This window comes from Leuciscus leuciscus (assembly GCF_965113295.1).
Source record: "Leuciscus leuciscus genome assembly, chromosome: 7".
Classification (NCBI taxonomy): Eukaryota; Metazoa; Chordata; class Actinopteri; order Cypriniformes; family Leuciscidae; genus Leuciscus; species Leuciscus leuciscus.
Window position 1 is genome coordinate 1602389 of NC_138731.1, and position 21555 is coordinate 1623943.

The 21555-nt window shown below is 42.6% G+C and overlaps 3 protein-coding genes across 5 annotated transcripts; 2 read left to right on the forward strand and 1 right to left on the reverse strand.

Moving 5' to 3' along the window:
- Nucleotides 1-356: 356 nt before the first annotated feature.
- On the reverse strand, nucleotides 357-6095 carry LOC309502685 (uncharacterized protein). The gene is made up of 15 exons (XM_082175151.1): nucleotides 5970-6095; nucleotides 5809-5874; nucleotides 5462-5675; nucleotides 5283-5358; nucleotides 4889-5160; nucleotides 4615-4656; nucleotides 4454-4533; nucleotides 3978-4028; nucleotides 3480-3685; nucleotides 3044-3140; nucleotides 2342-2504; nucleotides 2130-2233; nucleotides 1875-2019; nucleotides 1106-1229; nucleotides 357-900 (listed from the first exon to the last, which is right to left on the reverse strand). The coding sequence occupies exons 2-15, from the start codon at nucleotides 5814-5816 to the stop codon at nucleotides 665-667; spliced, it is 1818 nt and encodes a 605-aa protein (XP_082031277.1). The 5' UTR covers nucleotides 5817-5874; nucleotides 5970-6095; the 3' UTR covers nucleotides 357-664.
- Nucleotides 6096-6301: 206 nt separating this feature from the next.
- LOC309502196 (uncharacterized protein) lies at nucleotides 6302-20370 on the forward strand. Of its 3 annotated transcripts, none has more exons than XR_014207181.1 (7): nucleotides 6302-6563; nucleotides 12197-12271; nucleotides 17794-17886; nucleotides 18034-18171; nucleotides 18271-18363; nucleotides 18756-18801; nucleotides 19799-20370. XR_014207181.1 is itself a non-coding variant. In XM_082174473.1 (7 exons), exons 3-7 carry the CDS (start codon nucleotides 17827-17829, stop codon nucleotides 19983-19985), a joined length of 528 nt encoding a protein of 175 aa, XP_082030599.1. In that variant the 5' UTR covers nucleotides 6336-6563; nucleotides 12197-12271; nucleotides 17794-17826; the 3' UTR covers nucleotides 19986-20370. The 3 variants fall into 3 exon arrangements, 2 of the variants coding, with proteins under 2 accessions (XP_082030599.1, XP_082030600.1); XM_082174473.1 differs by having other exon boundaries at nucleotides 6336-6563; nucleotides 18752-18801; XM_082174474.1 differs by lacking the exons at nucleotides 18034-18171; nucleotides 18271-18363; nucleotides 18756-18801 and having other exon boundaries at nucleotides 6502-6563.
- On the forward strand, nucleotides 14184-17777 carry LOC309502188 (sterile alpha motif domain-containing protein 3-like). Its single transcript, XM_082174464.1, has 3 exons — nucleotides 14184-16605; nucleotides 16751-17069; nucleotides 17150-17777. Exons 1-3 carry the CDS (start codon nucleotides 15890-15892, stop codon nucleotides 17324-17326), a joined length of 1212 nt encoding a protein of 403 aa, XP_082030590.1. The 5' UTR covers nucleotides 14184-15889; the 3' UTR covers nucleotides 17327-17777.
- Nucleotides 20371-21555: the final 1185 nt, after the last annotated feature.

Here is a 21555-nt window from a genome sequence, read left to right on the forward strand (position 1 = left end):
CTCTCATAACTCTGCCAACACAGGTGTTACCGTGCCAGAAATGGAATGTCCATTGAAGACCGAGGACATTGAAACTCTACGCCTTGCCATTGATCCCCTTTCTCATTCAAATAGTTTTGGAAGAGACATTTATTTGACCACACTCGCACATGCATTGTACCTACTTCACCATCATTGACAGTCATGTTTGTGCCAATCAGAGGACTAAAAGGCTTTTAATAATTAATGATTGCTCAAGTCCAGTCTAGGACCCCATGTATCCAGGCACCTTATAGTCCACCTTCCATTCACAGCAAAGTAATTGAAAACAAAAAAATGCCACAAAATGTTGTATTTTGCTTCCAAAGATTTTGTATTTATTGGACTTCTGTCAAGCTGACACAACCACAGGGAATCTGGAAAGAACGCAGTGAAGGACATCTTCTCTGACAAACATTGTAATGGTGTGATGCCCATATGGAAATGCTTTTTGAACTGTAACATTACACCCATGAACAATGAATTGGGTTAACAGATACAAACTTAATTTCACAAATTAAATAAAGACTGCACAAATATCTTATCTATTACTATTTGAGTCTGAATGTATATGCATTGTACTTAAACCATGAAAGAAAAACATTCAGTAGTCTAATTAGCACTGCATATTTGAAACTGCAACATTTCACATATGCTTAACAGGCAGGCTGGTATTACTACATGCAGTGACTGTTGGGTAGCAAACTGTATGTGAACCATACTGGATGTCACAGGTGTGATTGAACTGCACAAAGACGCTGAAGTTTCTCTTCTCTTCTGGTAAGACAGGAATGTGGCCCTGTCCTGTGAGCCACTGGAGAAATGTACTGGGGGACAGGTGACCTGGATAGTCTACTGTGTCACCCACCTCAGGATGTTCACCTTTTCAGAGACAGAAAGCAAACAATCATGTAAATTAAATATTTGATTTACCTGTACCAGCACAGAGGTAGAATTTGGAAATCTAATATCTTACATAAGTGTACTTACAATGATAATGTAATCTACATGAAAACTTCATGAAATGTGTAAGACAGAGAAACTAAGTAAACAGACTTTACAAGAAGAAAACTAAATGAGCAATTACATGCTTCCAGCTCCTGCAAGAAGTCCTGTAGATGGTTCATAACGCTCACTTCCACCTGTTCTTTGCTGGAGCCCTTCTCGCTGAACTCAGGTTGGCAAGCCGCAAAGACAAAGTCAGCATCAGCCTGGTGAGAGAAACAATGTATCGTTATGAGTTTATCCAGAAAGAGAGAGCAGTGGTGGCCGAGTGAGCAAGAGAGTTAATGAATAGAGCAAGCGGTGCTGGTGAGAACAAATGAATGAGAAATAAACTATGTCAGTCAAAAAAGACACACTGACAGCAGATGAGCAGCACAAAGCAGAGGAGAGAGATAAAAGGAGAAGCAGCACATAAAAACACAATTATGTTACCTGGTTGCTATGCTATGAGTCCCAACCTCACACATGCTGGCTGTGGGCTACACACCCAAAGGTTGACACAGAAATGTCCCAAACACAGCAAAATAATAAGAAAACCAGAAAATACCGACAGAAGGCAGTATCTCTGTAGATAAATATACCACCTCACATTTGTTGTGGGTCATAAGTGATGATTGGGGAGGATTACTTTTGTATGACACTATACATTGTTTTTAGGAAAATTCTACATCGTGGACCTTTAACTTTAATATCTTCATTATTATTGTCCATTGACCCCACACTCCAAGTCTATACAAAAAAAGTTTAAGTAAAGGGCATGATTGGTAATTGAAATGAGCTGAGTTTAGGACTTGGAATCACTATTGTTAGTTAAAAGTGGTATCAGTACATCCCTACATTTATTAACTCACCTTCACCTCCTTCCCGGGGACAAAGAGTGGTTGGCAGATGTTTGGGTATTGGTTCATTAGATCAGCGAGACCATAAAGTTTCAGACCTTCACGTAGCTGGGAGAGAAGGGGCAGCAGCCGAAGTATGGCATGAAGAACAACAGCACTAAAATATAGAATGAAAAAATAATATCAATATGAAGTGAAATGTAAAAAATCAAAACATGAATATTAACATCCTTGACAAGGATTAGCATAGTGAAAAAACAATTATACCGAAGAATTTCTTCTCTCTTTTCAACATTAACAGGTCCATTATAGCCACAGCTCAAAATGTCCTCAATCAGTTCAGTCATTGTAGCCTCTGTGGCCGTCTCAATCTTAAAAAGACACATACACACACACACACAGAGAAAAAAAAACAAAAAACACTGAATAATGTGTGTTGACAAACATTTTACAGCTCTAAAACCCTTAAGACCTCTTACCTGGGAGAGAAGTGATATATACTCAGCATCAGAGACATCCTCTCTGGAAATGTGCTGAATCTGTATCTCCCCATCACACAAGTACTTGTAGCACCAAAGTTTGAGGCAGCAGGGTGGTGGTCCGCTTTGAGCCAGACTTGCAGCCCAGATTTCACCAGCACTTCTGAAAGAAAACCATATAAATTAGTAGAAACATAGTTATGTCCTGAGGACATACATGCATAATACTGTGTTAAGATCACAAGCCACAACATTTAGCCTACTGAACATAAAACAATAAAAAAGTATGCACACCTACAGAGGCAGACAGGTATGTAGGAGAGGACCAGAAGGGCAACAGACTGAAACAGAGAAAGCTCCCGCACACTATCTTAACTTGCATATAAAGTTCAGTCAGAGAACAATGTTTTGGTCACTGGGACCATCATCGGGTTATTTTATGGTGTGAACAGAGGAAGCAATATAAATAGACTCAATGGACCATGTGGGCCAATCAGAGCCCATGTAAGCAACTACACTGTCAGTGCCTGAAATTATCAAATATTTTCAGTCATCAAACACAATTCCTTTTTTTCTTGTCATATATGGCTCAAGCCTGAATCCAGGCACCATGCCCGAGTTCTTTCAGCCCTGTAACATGTAAACAAAATATTGTTTGAGGACTCAGACTTATCGACCCCACTGTATGCAAGCATGTCTTACCTGAAATTTGCTTGATCAAGATCCAACAGGGAATATTTGGGACATTTTCCAGTCTGGTCACCCTCAAACAGCTTCTGCTCAATCCCTGCAACCATCTCTTTGAACACAAATAATAACTCCATTCATGTAACTGTCACTTCTATTGCAATTTAAAATTTTTTTAAATTTAAATCATATTTATCTCCGCCAAGGAGGTTATGGTTTTGATGGAGTTTGTTTGTCTGTTTGTTAGCAAAATAACTCAAGGTATGAACGGATTTCAACGAAACTTTCAGGAAATGTTGATAATGGGAAAAGGGAACAGAACCGATGATTAAATTTTGTTGGTGATCGGTTGAAGAAAAGTGGATAAAAATAATACAATGCCGGGAAATCCGAGCTGCTTGGCGGAGGTCTGTGCTTTCCGAGTGCTTTTCTAGTTCAAATATATGTGTACCTGTGAGGAACTCCTTTCGTAGCGCCCCTGTATCAAGGCCCGCCTCCCCTATGAACCTGATTTTTAACCGACTGGTAGGCAATGCCCTCTTTTGTCGCTTCCATTGAGCAAGGCCCCGCTCCACCACATGGGATCTTGATACAGTGAGAGGAAATTCTTCCTCGTTGTTAACAGCAGCAGAGATGGCCTGCAGGACATCATCAAGGCTGAGGAAGAAATAAATGCCTGTTAGGCAGTGTGATTCTGGAAAGCGTATATTGTCTGTTTAATTCCTTTAGGTTAGAGGTTGTCAAACTGTGGTGTATGTACGTGACTTATTCTTTCTCTATTGTGTGTTAGTATTTGCATATTTGTGCCATTTACTTTTTTGTTGCTTCTGTATGGTCATAGCTTACAGGTGATCCCTGGATTCTTTGACATGATATGAGGTACTTGGCCCCAAAAGTTTGAGAGCCTTAGGTTATTCACTGTTGAAGGAGACTATAGAAGCATACAAACCTAGAAATGCTCATCCTTTGTTTTGAAGTTGAAGGAATGAAGTCAGCTTTGCTGAAATGATAAAACGCAAGTATGAAGTTGAGAGTAAAACCCATATCCTCTGACCTTAAATGTAAAAATGTGTACAATAAACTCAGTACAGAAGCCACATATAAAAGTTTAAGTTAAAAGGTGGACTTTTTGAGAGAAAGTAACTTTGTTATGGTCAGGACTAACTGATCAATAAAAATCATATGGCAACAATGACAACCAAAAAAAAAAAAAAAACTTGTGTACTGTTGAAAGTAAATGTATATCACACACAGCACAGTCAGCCTTTGTGGTAACAGCTCAGTCAATTTAAAAGTATTAAATCAAACTGGTCAATACATTAATCCATTGGTGGGAAGACAGGTGCTTGGAGGGATATCTCTAACTAAAATGCTACAATATGTTGACATTTTTATATTGACTAAATTGTGCTAAGATTCTGTTACCTCTCTCCACACTCGCTTGCATGTGCCTCCAGGTCATTGGGAGGAAAATTATGGCCACAGATTGGGCACACGGTCAGCAACTAGAATCACTTAAATGTTTAACATAAAAAGGTGGAGACAATAATACCTCAAAAATAAACATTCAACACATCACAACATACCTCTGTCTTTGAGGACACAAAAATCACATCTTCCTCCGTAGGCTGTCAGGAGGAATAACAAAATTGAAAAAGAAATTGTGACATGATTGCATATATCTGTTGTTACTCATCGTTCAACAGATGATGTTTTTGCATAAACTGTTCATTAATTAACAGCCTCATTGCAAATATAGCTTAATTACCTTAAAAAAATCCACATCACATCAGGTGGAACTGGCCACTATACAAGTTATGACCAAATCCAACATTATCCATACAATGGGTCTGTACATACCTCCTGTGGATAAGTATCTGAAGGCTTACATGTTTCAACATGCAGCGCTAGGATTTGCAATGGATAGCTGGTGTGACAGGAGTGGCACATTGCCTTTGGCATACTGGAGAAGGACCTGGAGTCCGGAGGCAGTGGTTGAGTGTCTAGTTCCTCCTGTATCGGAGCAATATATAGGACACCCTTTCTGCCCATACTTGCAGTCTTCAGCATTAGCCCAGTATATCCACTGTCCCCAGGAGACACCATATATAGTTTTCTAGAACCCCACCCTCCTAACAGGAAAAGTTATTTAATAGTTGAACTCTATTGAAATGTGACAGTACTCATCACTCAAGATATTGATTCAAATGATTTTATACCAAGATTAGATTGGCCATGGGTAAGTTCTATGTACCTGCTCCTTTGTAAATCAGCCAGCCCCCAGACACATTTTCCAGTTTTGGATAAAGATCTTTGAGGGTTGAACATACCTTCAAGAGTAATATAAATCATACCATCATATTGACAAAAAAACATTGGTTTTGATAGTGGACTATATTAAAATATTATATGACAAAAAAAAAGTTGCCTCACCTCATCATGGGTGTAGTTCTCTGGTATCAGCGTGGACCTGCGTCCCAAACCAGCTTGCAGATGGAAAACTTCTTCACTGCCTTTGGGAGTGCGCTCAACAATCTTGGGTAAGAGATAAAATGTAACTTCTATCTCTTTGACTGGTGTGAAGTGGTTGGAAGGCCCTTGATTGCGCCGGCGCTGTCCCCTGGCTCCAAAAAGGGCAGGAAAAGACCTGTGATGATAATTTTTTTTATTTGACATTACACAATACAAGTACACATCTCACTAGCTATAGTTTGAGAATTTAAATTGATGAATGTAAGGGACGAGTCAGTCTGACAAAGAAACCAAATACAGTGAAGGACCTTGTCATTTCTGTGTGGACACTGGGTCGGCCATCTGTCCCTCTTTCCTGACTCCTTCCCTGTCTGCTAGAATGACATGCGTGTTCAGAAGATGCATCACATTATTTTATACATGTTAATCTGGGTGTGTGTGTTATTTGTTGGGAAACTAGACACAACACCTTGGAGTCTCTGGGCCAGTTTGATGTTGGGCACTGGGCCCAACATGGGTAGCTCTGTGTTGGGCACTGGGCCCAACAGGGGTAGCTCTGTGTTGGGCACTGGGCCCAACAGGGGTAGCTCTGTGTTGGGCACTGGGCCCAACAGGACCAGGGGAAGGTATTGCATTTGTGAGCAAATTCAGGAGGTGTCTTGCTGAATTGACTAACGTTACTTCGGAGTTGTCTCCCTGTCAAAAGTATAAAAATTGAGCAGTACACTCACAGAAATGATTCATGGCAGAGTTAGTTTTTATGCATTTACATCTATTTGATTTTATTTAAAAACTCATATTTTTAAAATCTATACATTAAAAGTAAATAAACTCTAAAAGATTTAATCAATTTTACAATTTATTTAATGCAATTAGTTAATAAATACTAACATTGTTTGAATAATAAGAGTTATAAAACAAACAAGATTCTGTTATTTAAAGTTTATGTGATTGGTTTTCATCAAAGTTATGAAAAAAAATCCATTTGGGAAACAGGAAACGACGTCACTTTCGCTGGACACAAGCCCTCGAGATATTGTGGGAACCCGTCACACACATGTTGGTAAGTAATCCGAAACATCCTTTGCTCCTGTTCTAATTATGCATTTTATTTTGCATCGAGTGTATATAATATTAATCCATTTATGATAAGTTCCCTTTCGAAAGGGAACTCTACACTACGTCAGAATGACGCTATGGGGAACGCCTCAGGCGTGACAGGTGTCTGAAATCAAGTATCAACTCACGTCAATCATGTTGACCGGCGACAGCCCGTGAATCATCAGCTTGAATGATTAACGCGCGACCTGGATGTATAAAGGGGAGCCTTGCACACATGACAACATCTTTTCGTCTTCAGGGACTGCTTTGTTTGAATAGAGTATTTTCTCGAGTGCAATCAAAGAAAATGAAACGTACAGAGAAGCAGAGGAATACCTTCCGCAAGTGTGCCGACCCGTGTCCCAGATTTCTGACACCGGAGGATTCACACGATCTGTGCGTGTTCTGCCTGGGTGAAGAGCACGCGCGGGGAGCTCTCGAGGGAGCTTCCTGCGCAAACTGCGAGCGTTTTTCTTTGAGAACGCTCCGCTCTCGTCTGTCTCACTTCTCGAGGGAAGTGAGCGCGGCATCTGAACCCCGCGGTTTTGGTCCCGCTCGGGCTGAGGCTCAGCGGCGCTTGAGTTCGTGGGGCTCTCAGATGGAGCTGGCAGATCAGCTGGAGAGGGGCGTTAACCTCACGGATGATCTGCCAGCTGACGAGGGTGAGTTACAGGTCGATGTGGAAGATGGTTTGTCTCTCTCTGATGGATCTGTAACTGGTTCTCTTCGGGCCGGGCAGGAGTTGGCTGCTGATGATGTCAGTCTGGTTGAGACTGAACCACTTCAGCCCTCCTGCCCAGTGTACGCTGAGCTGGTGGACGTTATGGGGCGCGCCACCAACAGACTGCAGCTGCAGTGGAGGCGCGTCCGGGAGGAACCTGTTCGTGGTGTGTTGGACGATCGGTTCCTCCCCACCCGTAGGCCACCGGCTCGGACGAGCCTTCCATTCCTTCCCGATCTCCACTCTGAGATCGAGAAGGCATGGAAGAACCCGTTCTCTGCGCGCCTTCATTTGCATCAGCGGGCCAGTTTCGCTGCTGTGGAGGGGGCCGCAGAGCACGGGTATGTGTCGATGCCGCCAGTAGACGAGACGTTGGCTAACTATCTCGCCTCTGGTCGGCCATCGTCACTGGGAGCTCCAACCCTGCCATCCAAGCCGCTGAAAACAACATCACGCTTGAATGGCAGAGCGTACACGGCAGCAGGTCAGGCAGGTGCGGTTCTGCACACCCTTGCGGTCCTTCAGGCCTACCAGGCCGACCTGCTGCGGGACCTCGATCAGGGGGCCGGCCTGCCCCCTGACGCGATGGCAGAGCTGCGGCGCACCACGGATTTGGCTCTCCGGGCCACCAAACAGTCAGCCGTTTCCGTCGGTCGTGCGATGGCGGCTATGGTGACCACGGAGAGGCATCTGTGGCTTAACCAGGCCGACATCGGGGAGAAAGAAAAGACCTTTCTCCTCGATTCGCCGGTTTCGCCTTCTGAGCTTTTCGGGCCTTCCGTTGAGACGGTGGTCGATAAGTTCAGGGAGGCGAGGGCGCGCTCTGAGGCATTTAAGAGCTTTATACCGCGGAGGTCCTCGGCTCAGCCCAGGCAGGCGGGAGAGCCTGGTCCGTCGTGGTCTGAGGATCACAGGCAGACCCAGAGGGCCAGTGTCGCTTCCCGTGCGCCCCCTCCTCCTAATAGAGGGGGCAGGGCGCGCAGGAGGCGTAACTCCCGCAGGAGGCAGGATCTCAGGGAGGTGATCCAGAATAAACGTTCTCAGACTGAACGCTAGACATCACCTCCCTGGATCTTGCCCCCGAACCACCATCGTTCCCAGGCTCCTCCTACATCAGGCCTGGGGCAGGGCCCATGATGAGTTCAAGAATTCTCTGATGGCCCGCTTCAGCTTGGTTGATAGGAGCGCCTTCCAACCAGGCTGGTGAAACAGTAGAACTTAGGTTTTTCTGAGTTTCTGAGTCCTGGCGTGCTTCATTCCAAGCACGCCGCAGGTTTTATATTGAGTGAAAATGTTTTGTGCGCAAATAACATTTTTTCTTCTCTTCTTTTTCAGAACTCGTCTCCTGTACAGAGCCTGGGACATATTTGGTAGGCAGGTAATGTATTGTAGTGAGCTGAGCTCCCACATACTGTGGGTATCAGGTTACAGGCCTCATCCGGCCTTCCTGGTTATGAGCTCCCACGTACTGGGTTTCAGGTTACAGGCCTTACTAGGCCTTCCTGAATATGAGCTCCCACTCATGGTGGTCGCCAGGTTACAGGCCTCACCAGGCCTTCCTGAATATGAGCTCCCACATACTGTGGTCGCCAGGTTACAGGCCTCACCCGGCCTTCCTGAATGTGAGCTCCTACATAAGGTGGTTATCAGGTTACAGGCCTCATCCGGCCTTCCTGGTTAGGAGCTCCTACATACTGTGGTTGAATAGGAGCTCCCACATACTGTGGTTGTCAAGTTATAGGCCTCACCAGGCCTTCTTGAATATAGCCCCCACATACTGTGGTTATCAGGGTACAGGCCTCACCCGGCCTTCCTGAATATGAGCTTCCACACACTGTGGTCGCCAGGTTACAGGCTTCACTGCCTTCCTGAGTATTAAGCTCCCACATTCAGTGATCACCAGGCTCTAGGCCTCCTCGGCCTTCCTGGTGATGAGCTTCTACATGTCAGGTTACAGGCCTCATCCGGCCTTCCCGAATGTGAGCTCCCACACACCGTGGTCGCAGGTCTTCCTAGTTATGAGCTTCCTCATGTCAGGTTACAGGCCTCATCCGGCCTTCCTGAATGTGAGTTCCCACATACTGTGGTCACCAGGTTTCAGGCCTCATAGGCCTTCCTGAGTATGAGCTCCCACATTCAGTGGTCACCAGGCTTCAGGCCTCCTAGGCCTTCCTGGTTATGAGTTTCACATGTCAGGTTACAGGCCTCATCCGGCCTTCCTGAATGTGAACTCCCATTCACTGTGGTCGCTAGGGTATAGGCCTCGCTGGTTGTGAGCTTCCACATGTCAGGATGCAGGCTCATCAGGCCTTCCTGAATGTGAGCTCCCACGCATTGTGAAATCCCACATGCTGGGGTCACCAGGTTAGAGGCCTCACCAGGCCTTCCTGGATTTAGAATGAAGTACACGCACTTTCGTTTCGTGCACTTTCTAAAAATCCATATTTATGGTAAGGGTTATGCGCAGTACGCTTCGTTCCCTTTTTTATGTGGTTCAGACTTCGGTTCTTCACCTCTGGTCCCACTCTAGATGCGTCTTGCTGTCGCAAAGTATTACGACAGGCGCCTCCCTTTCAGGCTATCTCCCACATTTTGTGGTAACAGGCCTCGTTAGGCCTTTCTGAAGGTAGCCCCACGTTTTTGTGGCTGTCAGGTTACAGGCCTCTCCGGCCTTCCTGAATACAAGCTCCCACTTACTGTGGTCGCCAGGTTTTAGGCCTCACAGGCCTTCCTGAGTATGAGCTCCCACATACTGTGGTCGCCAGGTTAGAGGCCTCACCAGGCCTTCCTGGATTCAGACTGGCATAAGTACACGCACTTTCGTTTCGTGTACTTTCTTGAATCCATATTTATGGTAAGGGTAATGCGCTTCCGCTTCATTCCCTTTTTTACGTGGCTCAGACCCCGGTTCTTCACCTCGAGTCCCACTCTAAATGCGTCTTGTTGTCACCATGTTTTACGACAGACGCCTACCTTTTAAGCTATCTCCCACATTCTGTGGTTACAGGCTTTGTTAGGCCTTTCTGAAGGTAGCTCCACATTGTGTGGCTGTCAGGTTACAGGCCTCTCCGGCCTTCCTGTAAACGAGCTCCCACTTACTGTGGTCGCCAGGTTAGAGGCCTCACCAGGCCTTCCTGGATTCAGACTGGCATAAGTACACGCACTTTCGTTTCATGTACTTTTTTGAATCCATATTTATGGTAAGGGTAATGCGCTTCTGCTTCATTCCCTTTTTTACGTGGCTCAGACTCCGGTTCTTCACTTGGGTCCCACTCTAGATGCGTCTTGCTGTCGCAATGTTTTACGACAGGCGCCTCCCTTTCAAGCTATCTCCCACATTTTGTGGTAACAGGCCTCATTAGGCCTTTCTGAAGGTAGCCCCACATTGTGTGGTTGTCAGGTTACAGGCCTCTCCGGCCTTCCTGAATACGAGCTCCCACTTACTGTGGTCACCAGGTTTCAGGCCTCTCAGGCCTTCCTGAGTATGAGCTCCCACATATTGTGGTCGCCGGGTTACAGGCCTCACCGGCCTTCCTGATATGAGCCCTCATGTACTGGAGCTCTCCATATGAGGAGGTCATCAGGTCTTAGGTCTCAGTAGACCTTCCTGGTTTGAACCCTCTCTTACTTCACCAGTGTTCGGAGCGAGCACTGGGTAGACCCGTGGATTGAGTGGACGACTTCCGTCGTTTCTTGAGGTTGAGTCACACTCTCCGGGAGATCCCGTCTCTGTGTTCCGGAACTGAATGGTTTCTGCCAGCTTCGCAGGCCTTTGGTTTCTGGATGCCTTATCCAAGGCAACTTCCAGAGGCTCTGTCTCGGACAGACAGGCTATGGCCAGACTGTGTGTCTTAGTATAGATCACCAGGCCAGCCTGGTGGTATTTCAGGTGGCACGCTCCCCTGAATAGTGACTGGCTGGGGGTCCCTTGGGTCCCCTAGCCACACTCCCTAGAAGTGACCCCTTCTATTGGAAGCTGTGGTCCTAAGCCTTTGAGCTGGCCCAGATATACCCCCCATTAACTGTGTTCTGGCGGTCTCTTGGGTCATTAGCTTGGGCTATGACCGGTAGGGAGTGCTGTCACTGACAGCCCGATGTGACCTAGGGGTGAGTGGTTCCAGTGTTTTCTGAATTACTGGTTCGGACAGTTGTCACTGCCTTTGGGCATGCACTCCCCTCATCATGGTGGAGTTGGTATATCGTTCCCCATAGCGTCATTCTGACGTAGTGTAGAGTTCCCTTTCGAAAGGGAACGTCTCAGGTTACGACTGTAACCTATGTTCCCTGAGAACAGGGAACGAGACACTACGTCTCCCTGCCATGCCTCGGGGCCTGCCTGCAACAGTCCCTTCAGACGATAGGATGTTGTCATGTGTGCAAGGCTCCCCTTTATACATCCAGGTCGCGCGTTAATCATTCAAGCTGATGATTCACGGGCTGTCGCCGGTCAACATGATTGACGTGAGTTGATACTTGATTTCAGACACCTGTCACGCCTGAGGCGTTCCCCATAGCGTCATTCTGACGTAGTGTCTCGTTCCCTGTTCTCAGGGAACATAGGTTACAGTCGTAACCTGAGACGTTTTATGTAGTTTGTGATTTTTTTAAACGGTTTTACGTCGTTTTACCGGAGAATACAAGAAGCCCGCGTTAGCATCGTAACTTTAGCTAGCTTGGTCAAACAACTTTAAAATGCATCAAATTAACCCATTGCTGTCGGTTTTTATGTTTGTGAAAATAAAGAGAATCGAATTCGAAGTCAAGAATTGTCACTGTAATATGTAAGCTAATGTTTGCTGTTTTACGGCTAGTTAGATTACAGAATTGAATGTTTGACACCACTTATCATTTCATTCTCTCATTCTTTTTTCCAGAAACGTAACTCTTATGGTATTTTCTTCGTTTTCCTCTCGCCGTGTTCACACCTCCACGTGGCAACATAGGTTTTTGTAAGTATAAGTTAAAAGATGTACACGTTAAAATGTAGAACATATATTAAATGAAGTTTTAATTAATGTTCAGTCCATGTAATGTAAAATAGATTTTCAATATAATACTGAAATGTTTAGAGTAAACGTTAAAATGTGAAGTATTTAATTTACAATATAAAATGATAATTATGCCTACAATGTTTTATATAAGACTAGGTTGAAAATGTGGGTTTTTTCCAGGTATTATTTTACATTATACAATTGATAAAGAGCTAGCTTATACGTTTGGAGCATCATTAATGTTGTTAAACCCTAACAAAAAACTAAAGTGAAAATGCAGCTAAGTTCACAAATAACCTAATAGAGTTGTTTTTGTGTTTGTCTTCATTCACAGGTGCTGTGTGAATGTGGTGTTGCAAATTGTGTGAAAGTTCGTTATCTTCCAGGTATGAATTATTAAAACATCTTAGGCTGAGACATTCACACCATAGCCGGACTTTCCGATATCCATGTGTATATGTAGACTGCCCTTGCACATTCACAACCTGGAAGAAACTTTTAGGTCACACATATCAAGTTAGACAAAGTTGGTGCACAGTCCACTACGTTTTCATGTCATACGTGTGGTTTTGAACAACTTGCAACAGAGAGGGAATACTTCAGCCATATTAATCAGCATCTTAGGCAATATGAAAATGTAACTTGTATGTTTGAGGGATGTACATATCAGTCAAACATATATGGCACTTTTAACTCGCATAAAAACCGTAAGCATAATCCTCACAGTCTAAAGGATTTCAAAGCAGGTGTAGTTAAAGTCAGTGCACAGTCTAGTCCAGCAGATGAGGGGCCCATATGTACTGCAGACATAGATGTTGATTTTTCAGGCGCGGATGCAGATAGTGATATTGATATTTCAGAAGACCTCCCTAAAGTTGTAGAAAAAAAACTTGGCTCCATTCTATTGAAGTTGGAAAACATTTTTCATGTTCCATCCACTGCAATAGACGAGTTTCTTGATGAGTTACACTACTTGCTGAGTACTGTGTCTGTGCCTATAACTTTTAGCTGTATTTCAAATTTTTTCAGAAGTAAAAATATTGAGGTTGATAGTTTGATTATTAAGGAATTAGCAGATTTACTGTGTAAATCCAGCCCTTTGGCAAATGCACTGGGAAAAGGTGGCCCCCTTGCAACAGCTTATAAGAGGAAAGAGTACTACAAAGAAGTGTTTAAGGTAGTTGAGCCAGTGGAGTTTGTTCTTGATGATAAAAAAAACGCGTCTTTTCAATATATCCCATTACTGCGGTCTTTGCAGCAGATACTCAATTCTCCTCAAGTGTTGAATAGTGTTATTGATAGCTGCAGAACACAGGGTAGTAACACGAATCAGCTTGAAAACCAGGAGTATCGTTCCATAAGAGATGGTACCTACTTCAAAGAAAACCCTTTCCTGTCAAGTGACGAGTTAAGGTTTAGTTTAACTTTATACATTGATGACTTTGAATTGTGTAATCCTTTGGGCACTTCAAGGAAGAAACACAAGTTGTGCAGCATATATTGGATTCTCAATAACTTGGAACCCGGTTCCCACTCAGCACTCACCTCTATTTATTTAGCAGTTTTGTGCAAGAGTAATTATGTAAAGACATATGGATATAAAAAAATATTAGAGCCACTATTACATGATCTTGTCACATTAGAAGAGCACGGTGTTTATGTTTCACAGTTAGGAATTTTTGTCAAGGGCACAGTGTACTGTGTAGTTGCTGACAATTTGGGTGCCCATTCTTTGGCTGGTTTTCTAGAAAGCTTCTCGGGGCATTACATTTGTCGCTTTTGTACTGCTCAAAAAGAAGAGATCCAGACAACTGATGTTTATTGTGGTGCATTTTCTCTGAGATCCAAAGAAATACATGGCACACATCTGAAGACTGCACAGGACACTGAAACAAGTTGCTTTGGACTGAAGCGAGCTTGCCCTTTAACTGAGCATCTCAAACATTTTCATGTCAGCACAGGCTATCCCCCAGACTTAGTGCATGATTTGTTTGAAGGGATAGTCCCATTTGAGCTAGCACTGTGTTTGAACATTCTGATTTCTAAAAAGTATTTCAGTCTTGAGTCTCTTAACACACGTATCCTCAAGTTTCCTTTCAAGTGGAGCGACAAAAAGAATCGGCCTCATCCTATACCACACACCTATTTCAGAAGGAAGACAGTAGGTGGCAACGCTCATGAGAATTGGTGCCTTATACATTTCCTTCCATTTCTGATAGGAGACCTCGTACCAGAAGAAGAGCTTGCCTGGCAAGTTATACTAGACCTGAAGGAAATTGTAGAGTTAGTTGTGGCACCTGTTCACACCAGAGAGACAATCGCCTACCTTGATGTCAAAGTGTCGGAGCACAGGGAGAGACTACTTGAGCTAATCCCTGGTGAAACACTGAAACCTAAACACCACTATCTTGAGCACTACTCGCACTTGATCACATGCTTTGGCCCTCTTGTGGGTTTATGGACAATACGATTTGAGGCTAAACATAGTTTTTTTAAACAAGTTGCCCGGCACACAAATAATTTCAGGAATATTGCTTGTACTTTGGCAACCAAACACCAGCAATTAATCAGTTACCATTTGCATTCATCTAGTCTTAGTACTTCAAATCTGGAAGTGACAAATATCTCCACAATCCCTATTGATGTTCTGAATGAGGAGATCGTAGTGGCTCTAAGACAGAAATATCCAGACATTAGTCAAGTTAATCTTGCTAATAATGTCACGACTAAGGGTATCAACTACAGAAATGGAATGCTGGTTGTATGTGATTCAACTGCTGGAGTGCCTGAATTTGCAGAAATTCTAAACATGTGTATAGTAGGAGATGAGTTGAGCTTCATAGTTCGTTTGTATTTTGCTTGGTATCAGGATCATTTTAGGGCCTTTCAATTGACTTTGTCACCAGATAGAAAGGTTGCCCTTGTTCAGTTTGAGGAGCTAAGAGATTGCTACCCACTTGTGGCCTACACAGTCGGATCTAGACGCATGGTGACACTGAAAAGACATATAGTCATCAAAGGTATGATTCTCATCTGCTTCACTGCTTTGAAAATTTTAGCTGTCCTAGCATCCTCTATACTAGGAGACTGCAACCTTTATGATCTAACGAGCCACTTTACCCTTCGGCCACGCTAAATTAAACCCGTTTAGAGCCGCAAATGTGATGCAGCTTCACAAACTTTAGAAAATCTTATGCCATTTTTACATGAAACCACATTTTTTCCCCTAAAGTTTAAAAAACAAACAAAAAAAACTTCAAAATTAAATTTAACAAAAAGAGAAAGAATGGACACCAAAGAACCAATTATAAGAAAGTAAAATAACCTTGCCGAATTTAACAAAGAATCCCTTGTTTCTTTATATTTATTCTATTAAAGCAAATCAATGTTACTCTCTCTTTGGCAAATTATCTTTGTTTAAAACAAGAAAATTAAATCCTGACATTTGGCTCATTTTAAGCATTTTAACTTATCAGTTATAGACTGTCTCCTGTCTGTGCCTTCTACTTTGGTGTATGTGTTTAAATAACCAAACTATTACCTGTCCACTCTCTGTCCTTAGATTAGCAAATCAGAATGCCAGGACGCGTGACTTTCAGAGTCCTTTTCGGAGGTGAAGGCGATGCAAGAAAACTCATCATTGAATCAGGAATACCAAACACCTTGGATGAATTTGCTCTTCAAATTAAGAATTTCTTTCAAGTGACTGAGCCATTCAAGCTTCAGTTCCAAGACAGAGAAATGAACGATCAGTTCATGAACCTTATGTCAACTTCAGAACTTGAAGATAAAGCCACTGTAAAAGTTGTATACATGCCTTCTGAGACAACTAGCTCTAATCCACTCACAAGAGATGCCAGGCCCACAGTCCCAGGTACTCCTTCCAGTGTAAGCTCCGCTTCACATGATGCAAATGATTCAGATTCCTACAGCAGCAGTGATACCATCATCGTGTCATCACCTGAGACCCGGTGTTCTTCTTGGCCCGATCTCTTTGTTATACCTCGCTTCTCATACTGTGCTGAGATGATGCTCCAGACTGGACAAAATGAGTTCAATGCACGTGGAACTTCGCTATCTCCTACTCGAAAAGTCCGATCAGATATACTTGAGGGCTTAGCTAAAGAAATCATAAAATACACAGTGTATCCAAAAGATGAGCAGTTGGAGGAGGTCGTCAAGGCTTTGGTACAGTCTCACCCATGTCTTCTGGAAAAAGGAACTCGCAGTGGCTACTGCGGTTGGAAGCACTACTTAAAGATAAAAATGATGAACTTCAGATCAAAACTCAGGTATGTTTTAATCAGCTTTGATCCCATCCGAAGCACCCTTTCTTCTGCATTAACCAATTTATGCTGGCGCAAGGTGGTGAAAGAAATTAAATTACAATTCAACAGAGTCATAGAAGTCTATTTATTAAAATGTTTTTCTTCTCAGCCGAGCTGGACATCCTGAGGTTACAGTCAACTCTTTGAAGAATAAACAAATAGGCCAGGAGAAGCCTGCTGCTAACGTGAAAAAGGCCAGGAAGGCAGAAGTTAATTTCTGTCCAAGCATGCCCAGCGGTGAAACAAGAGAGAGTATGGAGGCAAAAAGAGTGGCTCTACTGACAGAAGTAAAAAAGAAGAAAAAAGATGAGGCTGAGATAAAGAAAATGATGCAGCATACTTTTTCAATAAGGAGGCAAGAGGTTCTTCAGGAGCCAGCAATTGCAGAGTTTCTAGACAGATGGCCGGCACTCTTTGACGTCTGTGAGGTAAGTGTGAAGTGTAGTAATTTGTTCTATCAATGTTTACAAACATTTCAAATCAGTATCCTATGTGTTGTCTTTTACAGATCAACTTTGAATTTATGCGACTGACAACTGTACCTCTGACCTCCAAATTCCTTGGAGAACTGGACCGTCACTCTGGCAAACTGATAGAGATTTTTAATGCCAAAGGTGGTGCTGCAGGAAGAAAGATCAGCGCCATAATGGGCCAGATGAATAATGTACGTGTTTGTCTAATCTGATAACTATATGGTTTGTGTCATCTGTGAAGCTTGGGAAGATCATGTCAGTTTTTTTTCTCAGACCTCTGACGTTTGTGAGCTTTACTGAGGTACCTAGCAAAAACTTAATTTTACCAAGATTTTTTACCTAATTAGTAGTATAAAATATATTATTACTCTTCCATAAAAATTGTTATAAAACAATATCAGTGTTATTGAAACTTGTTTTTAGCCTTTTATACTTTAAAGCCTTGTATATAGAATAATAAAATTAAACAACAATTAAAACTGAAATCAACGGGAGTTTACTTGTTTGATAGAAAGATGTAACAATCATCTTATTTTAAGGAGTCTGAAAATGAGTTTCAATAACAAATAAACTTCATAAGATTGTTAGTTTTTGCAGTGTAAAACAAGGTGATTGATGTGGTCAAGAAGAGAAATGTCTTTGAATCTGTTGGCTTTAACAGATTGTTTTTTTCCCCCAGAATGAAGATATCAATGTGAGGCGAGATTGTGTGATGAGCTGTCTGAGCATCTACCTCAATGAAGACCTGGACACACTTGTTAAAGAATATGTGGTATGTATCGGAATAGTGTGCTGGTAATTATTTCCATCTAGATAATATTGGGTGTTCATGAGAATGGAATGGACATGAGGACACATTGACCACCAGTATTTCAACATTGAGTCCATTGGGTTGTTTTGAATTAAAAAATCATGCAAGGTAAATGGTGGTAGAGCTGTCACTCTGAGGGAATTAAATCCGCTTGGTCCAGAGGAACCTGAAGATGAAATTGTCCGGGTTATGGCACCCACATGCCCCTTCTCCGCCAGAAACAACAATCCTCGCCTAAACAACAAGGTGAGGACACAGGCATTTCCTAGTGCTCATGAACCAGCGATTTTTACTGCATTGATATGATTTTGGAAATGTTTGGTAAGAAATGCCTTGTATCACCAGGATGCATGTTCTGGACTGTCTGCTTATGAACTCAAGCGCCTTGAGAACATCGCACAGAAGGAAGCCTTCTTGTCGTCTCTGAAGATATGGCAAGTATGTGGACATTTTAGTAAAGGACTAATCAGCTGTTTTCCATTTCACTTGCCCTCTCCCTACCTCAGTCTCCACCCTACTCTCCTCTTAGTCTCCTTTTCTCTCCTTCCTGCTCTTTCACTGTTGTCCCCCACTGTACTGTCGTTCTCTCCTTCTCATTTCTTTCTCTTGTATTCACTTGTTATCTTACAGGTGTAACTTCACATATAGATTTTAAAAATATGTAAAGTTTGATTTTTGGTGGGTTCTCGTATCTTTTTAACAATGTAGTTTACTAAGATATTGTAATTTCTGTCTTCATCCATTAGCACACCTTTTAGTATAATTATGGTTGCTGTCTATACAGAAAAACAAGGAGATAATTTTCTCTCTCTCTCTCTCTCTCAAGGCAGCGGAGGATCTGAGGCAGTCAGTGAAGCCAAAGCCGAATGTCAAAAAGTAAATAAAGTTACAATTACAAGCATGAATTTTTTTACTGTTGGGGCTGATGGATGAGGAGTAAGCTTTATCGTTTTATGTAGTGATATGAGCTTTATAGCAGTAAGTGACGTCATGGTGCACCTGCGGCTTATTAGAGTAATTTCATTGGAACAAACCGCTTCATCAGGGAGTTAGAGGATGGAACTCTTGTGTTCTGAAGATAAACGGAGGTGAATATGGATTTGGATTTACTCACGAGGGTGAGTACAAATTTTATTTTTGGGTGAACTATCCCTTTAAGTTTCAGGCTTGATGGACATTTACATGTATTAATTTGGCAGGCGCTTTTATCCAAAGCGACTTACAAGTATTATCCAGTGGCCAATTATCACTGTAGAGCAAATGGGGGTAAGGTGCCTTGCTCAAGGACACTTCAGTCATTGTCTGCTGGCACTGCGATTCGAACCCACAACCTTCTGCTTACCCACAACCTTCTGCTTACAAGTCCAACACTCTAACCACCAGACCACGACTGACATACTACACTCATCCTGACTTGATTGGTGCACAGCATTCATGAGAAGTGTCTCCATTTTTAGTTACTTTTTTTAACTGCATTTTTTTGTGGCAGGTCAACGGCTTCATTGGAAGACAAATCTCTGCAGTCTCCCCGTAAATCCCTCCGTTCTAAAGCACAAAACCTTACCCCAAGTGAAGGGTTGACCCATAATCAAGTGAGAACAAGACTAATACTTGGATAATTTTCAGATATTATATTGTTGTTGTTACATTAATAGGAAATTGCACAACTGGAGATAAAAATGCATTGTGTTGTTAACATTATCCACAGCCTTGTGACTTTTTTCCAGGCTTTTATGGGGTGATCAGGTCTTAAGGTCATTATCCTGAACTTGCATCCATTCCATTCTCATGAATGCATATATGATGTGTGCTTTAATGAAAAGTTGTGTGTGTGTGTAATATTATATTTTAAGTGTGTGTTTATACATTCCAGGACATTGAATCCAGAGAGGCAGAGGAAGAAATGGCAGGAAAGACTATGGGCATCTACAAAGTACAATCAGAGGATCATGGTCAAGGTGATGGACGCTTCACTGATGTCTGTGTTGTGCTGGAAGGTGTGGAGGTTCTCCACAACCTGCAGAGTGTCACTCATGCATTTGTTATGTTATATGGCCTGATCTACGCGCTCAATTTGAGCTACCCTAAAAGCCTGAAGTGTACATTTGAGGTGTACCAGAAAATCCTGATGGACCTGGACTCAACCAAGCTTTCCCCGAAAGTACAGACACTGAAACTGAAATTGCTCCAGTGATTTGGCTGGCAATAATGAACTTATACAGCCCCTACCCATTTTTTTTCTCATCGTGTTCCAACCCAGAGATATGTTAAAATTATTTCCTAATTCTTTAATGATACGTTAATTAGCAATAGCAACTGAAAATGGATCTCTGTAAAGTTTTATTTTTATTTATTAATTTTTTTGGGTGTCCAAGCAGTCATGTGATGTTCGAGTGCGGCTGTGTAAGTGGGTTCATGGATGGCTTCCTAAATGTTGGCTGATGTTAACTTTGAGCTACCTTAAAAGCCTGAAGTGTACATTTGAGGTGTAAAATCCTGATGGACCTGGACTCAACCAAGCTTTCCCCGAAAGTACAGACACTGAAACTGAAATTGCTCCAGTGATTTGGCTGGCAATAATGAACTTATACAGCCCCTACCCATTTTTTTCTCATCGTGTTCCAACCCAGAGATATGTTAAAATTATTTCCTAATTCTTTAATGATACGTTAATTAGCAATAGCAACTGAAAATGGATCTCTGTAAAGTCATGTGATGTTCGAGTGCGGCTGTGTAAGTGGGTTCATGGTAGGGGTTTCATCAACTAGTCGACTAGCCGACTAGTCGACTGTCACAACCACTAGTCGGCGCTGTCGGCCCTTATCGACTAGTCGGAAAACAAAATGGCGTCAGGCGCTGAGGTACCTATGCGTCCAAAACGGTCAAGGTCATGGAGTGCAATGTCGCATTTGGTGCAATATAGATGGACACGCAAAACGGGACACATTCAGAATTAATAAACATTTAGTAAACTACAGAACAGCGCGAGTGGGAAATGGCGCACCTCACACGGGCAGGGCTACGAGAACGGACACTGCACTGGTGATATAAAACGCACACACACAGGTCTGTTAACTTAAGCGATACTTTTAAGGTTGTCTAATATTTTTCTGACTAACAAATTACTGACACAGTAGGCTAAAGGGTAGATTTAAAAAAAGAAAAACGAAATTTAAATAAAGAAAAAACAAAATTTAAATAAAGAAAAAACGAAATTTAGGCTAAATAAAACAAATGAAATTTAAATTAAGAAAAAACGAAATTTAAATAAAGAAAACACGAAATTTAAATAAAGAAAAAACGAAATTAAGTTGAATTAAAAACGAGATTAATTTAAATTAAAAACGAGATTAATAATAACGGGTAAAAAGACTAATACATTTTGTTTCTATTATTCTATTTTCCACAATGTCAAAGCAACGCAGCTTAACCGAAAACACAAGCTCAGGCATGCACTTCGGTCCATACAAACTCCGCTGTTCTGCACTCTAGCGGTTCGAGCCGCGCCTGAATCGCGTGTCTCACGCAGGCAGTGTGCAAACTCCAACCTGTAAAGCTGAGACGCTCACGCCACGCAGCCAGTGTGTCGCAGGCAGCCGCGGCGCTACCATTGGGCCCGGGTGGGCCTGG

Bases quoted from the DNA above. Each gene is read 5' to 3' on its own strand.
- LOC309502685 (XM_082175151.1), bottom strand. The intron at 4,657-4,888 runs GTATGTACAGAC...TCCTCCTGACAG, and splicing joins CAGATACTTATCCACAGGAG to CCTACGGAGGAAGATGTGAT. The intron at 4,029-4,453 runs GTAACAGAATCT...TTATCATTTCAG, and splicing joins GCAAGCGAGTGTGGAGAGAG to CAAAGCTGACTTCATTCCTT.
- LOC309502188 (XM_082174464.1), top strand. From the start codon at position 15,890: ATGCCAGGACGCGTGACTTTCAGAGTCCTTTTCGGAGGTGAAGGCGAT. The intron at 16,606-16,750 runs GTATGTTTTAAT...TTTTCTTCTCAG, and splicing joins AACTTCAGATCAAAACTCAG to CCGAGCTGGACATCCTGAGG. The intron at 17,070-17,149 runs GTAAGTGTGAAG...TGTCTTTTACAG, and splicing joins CACTCTTTGACGTCTGTGAG to ATCAACTTTGAATTTATGCG.
- LOC309502196 (XM_082174473.1), top strand. From the start codon at position 17,827: ATGAGCTGTCTGAGCATCTACCTCAATGAAGACCTGGACACACTTGTT. The intron at 18,172-18,270 runs GTGAGGACACAG...TTGTATCACCAG, and splicing joins ATCCTCGCCTAAACAACAAG to GATGCATGTTCTGGACTGTC. The intron at 18,802-19,798 runs GTAAATAAAGTT...TATACATTCCAG, and splicing joins CCAAAGCCGAATGTCAAAAA to GACATTGAATCCAGAGAGGC.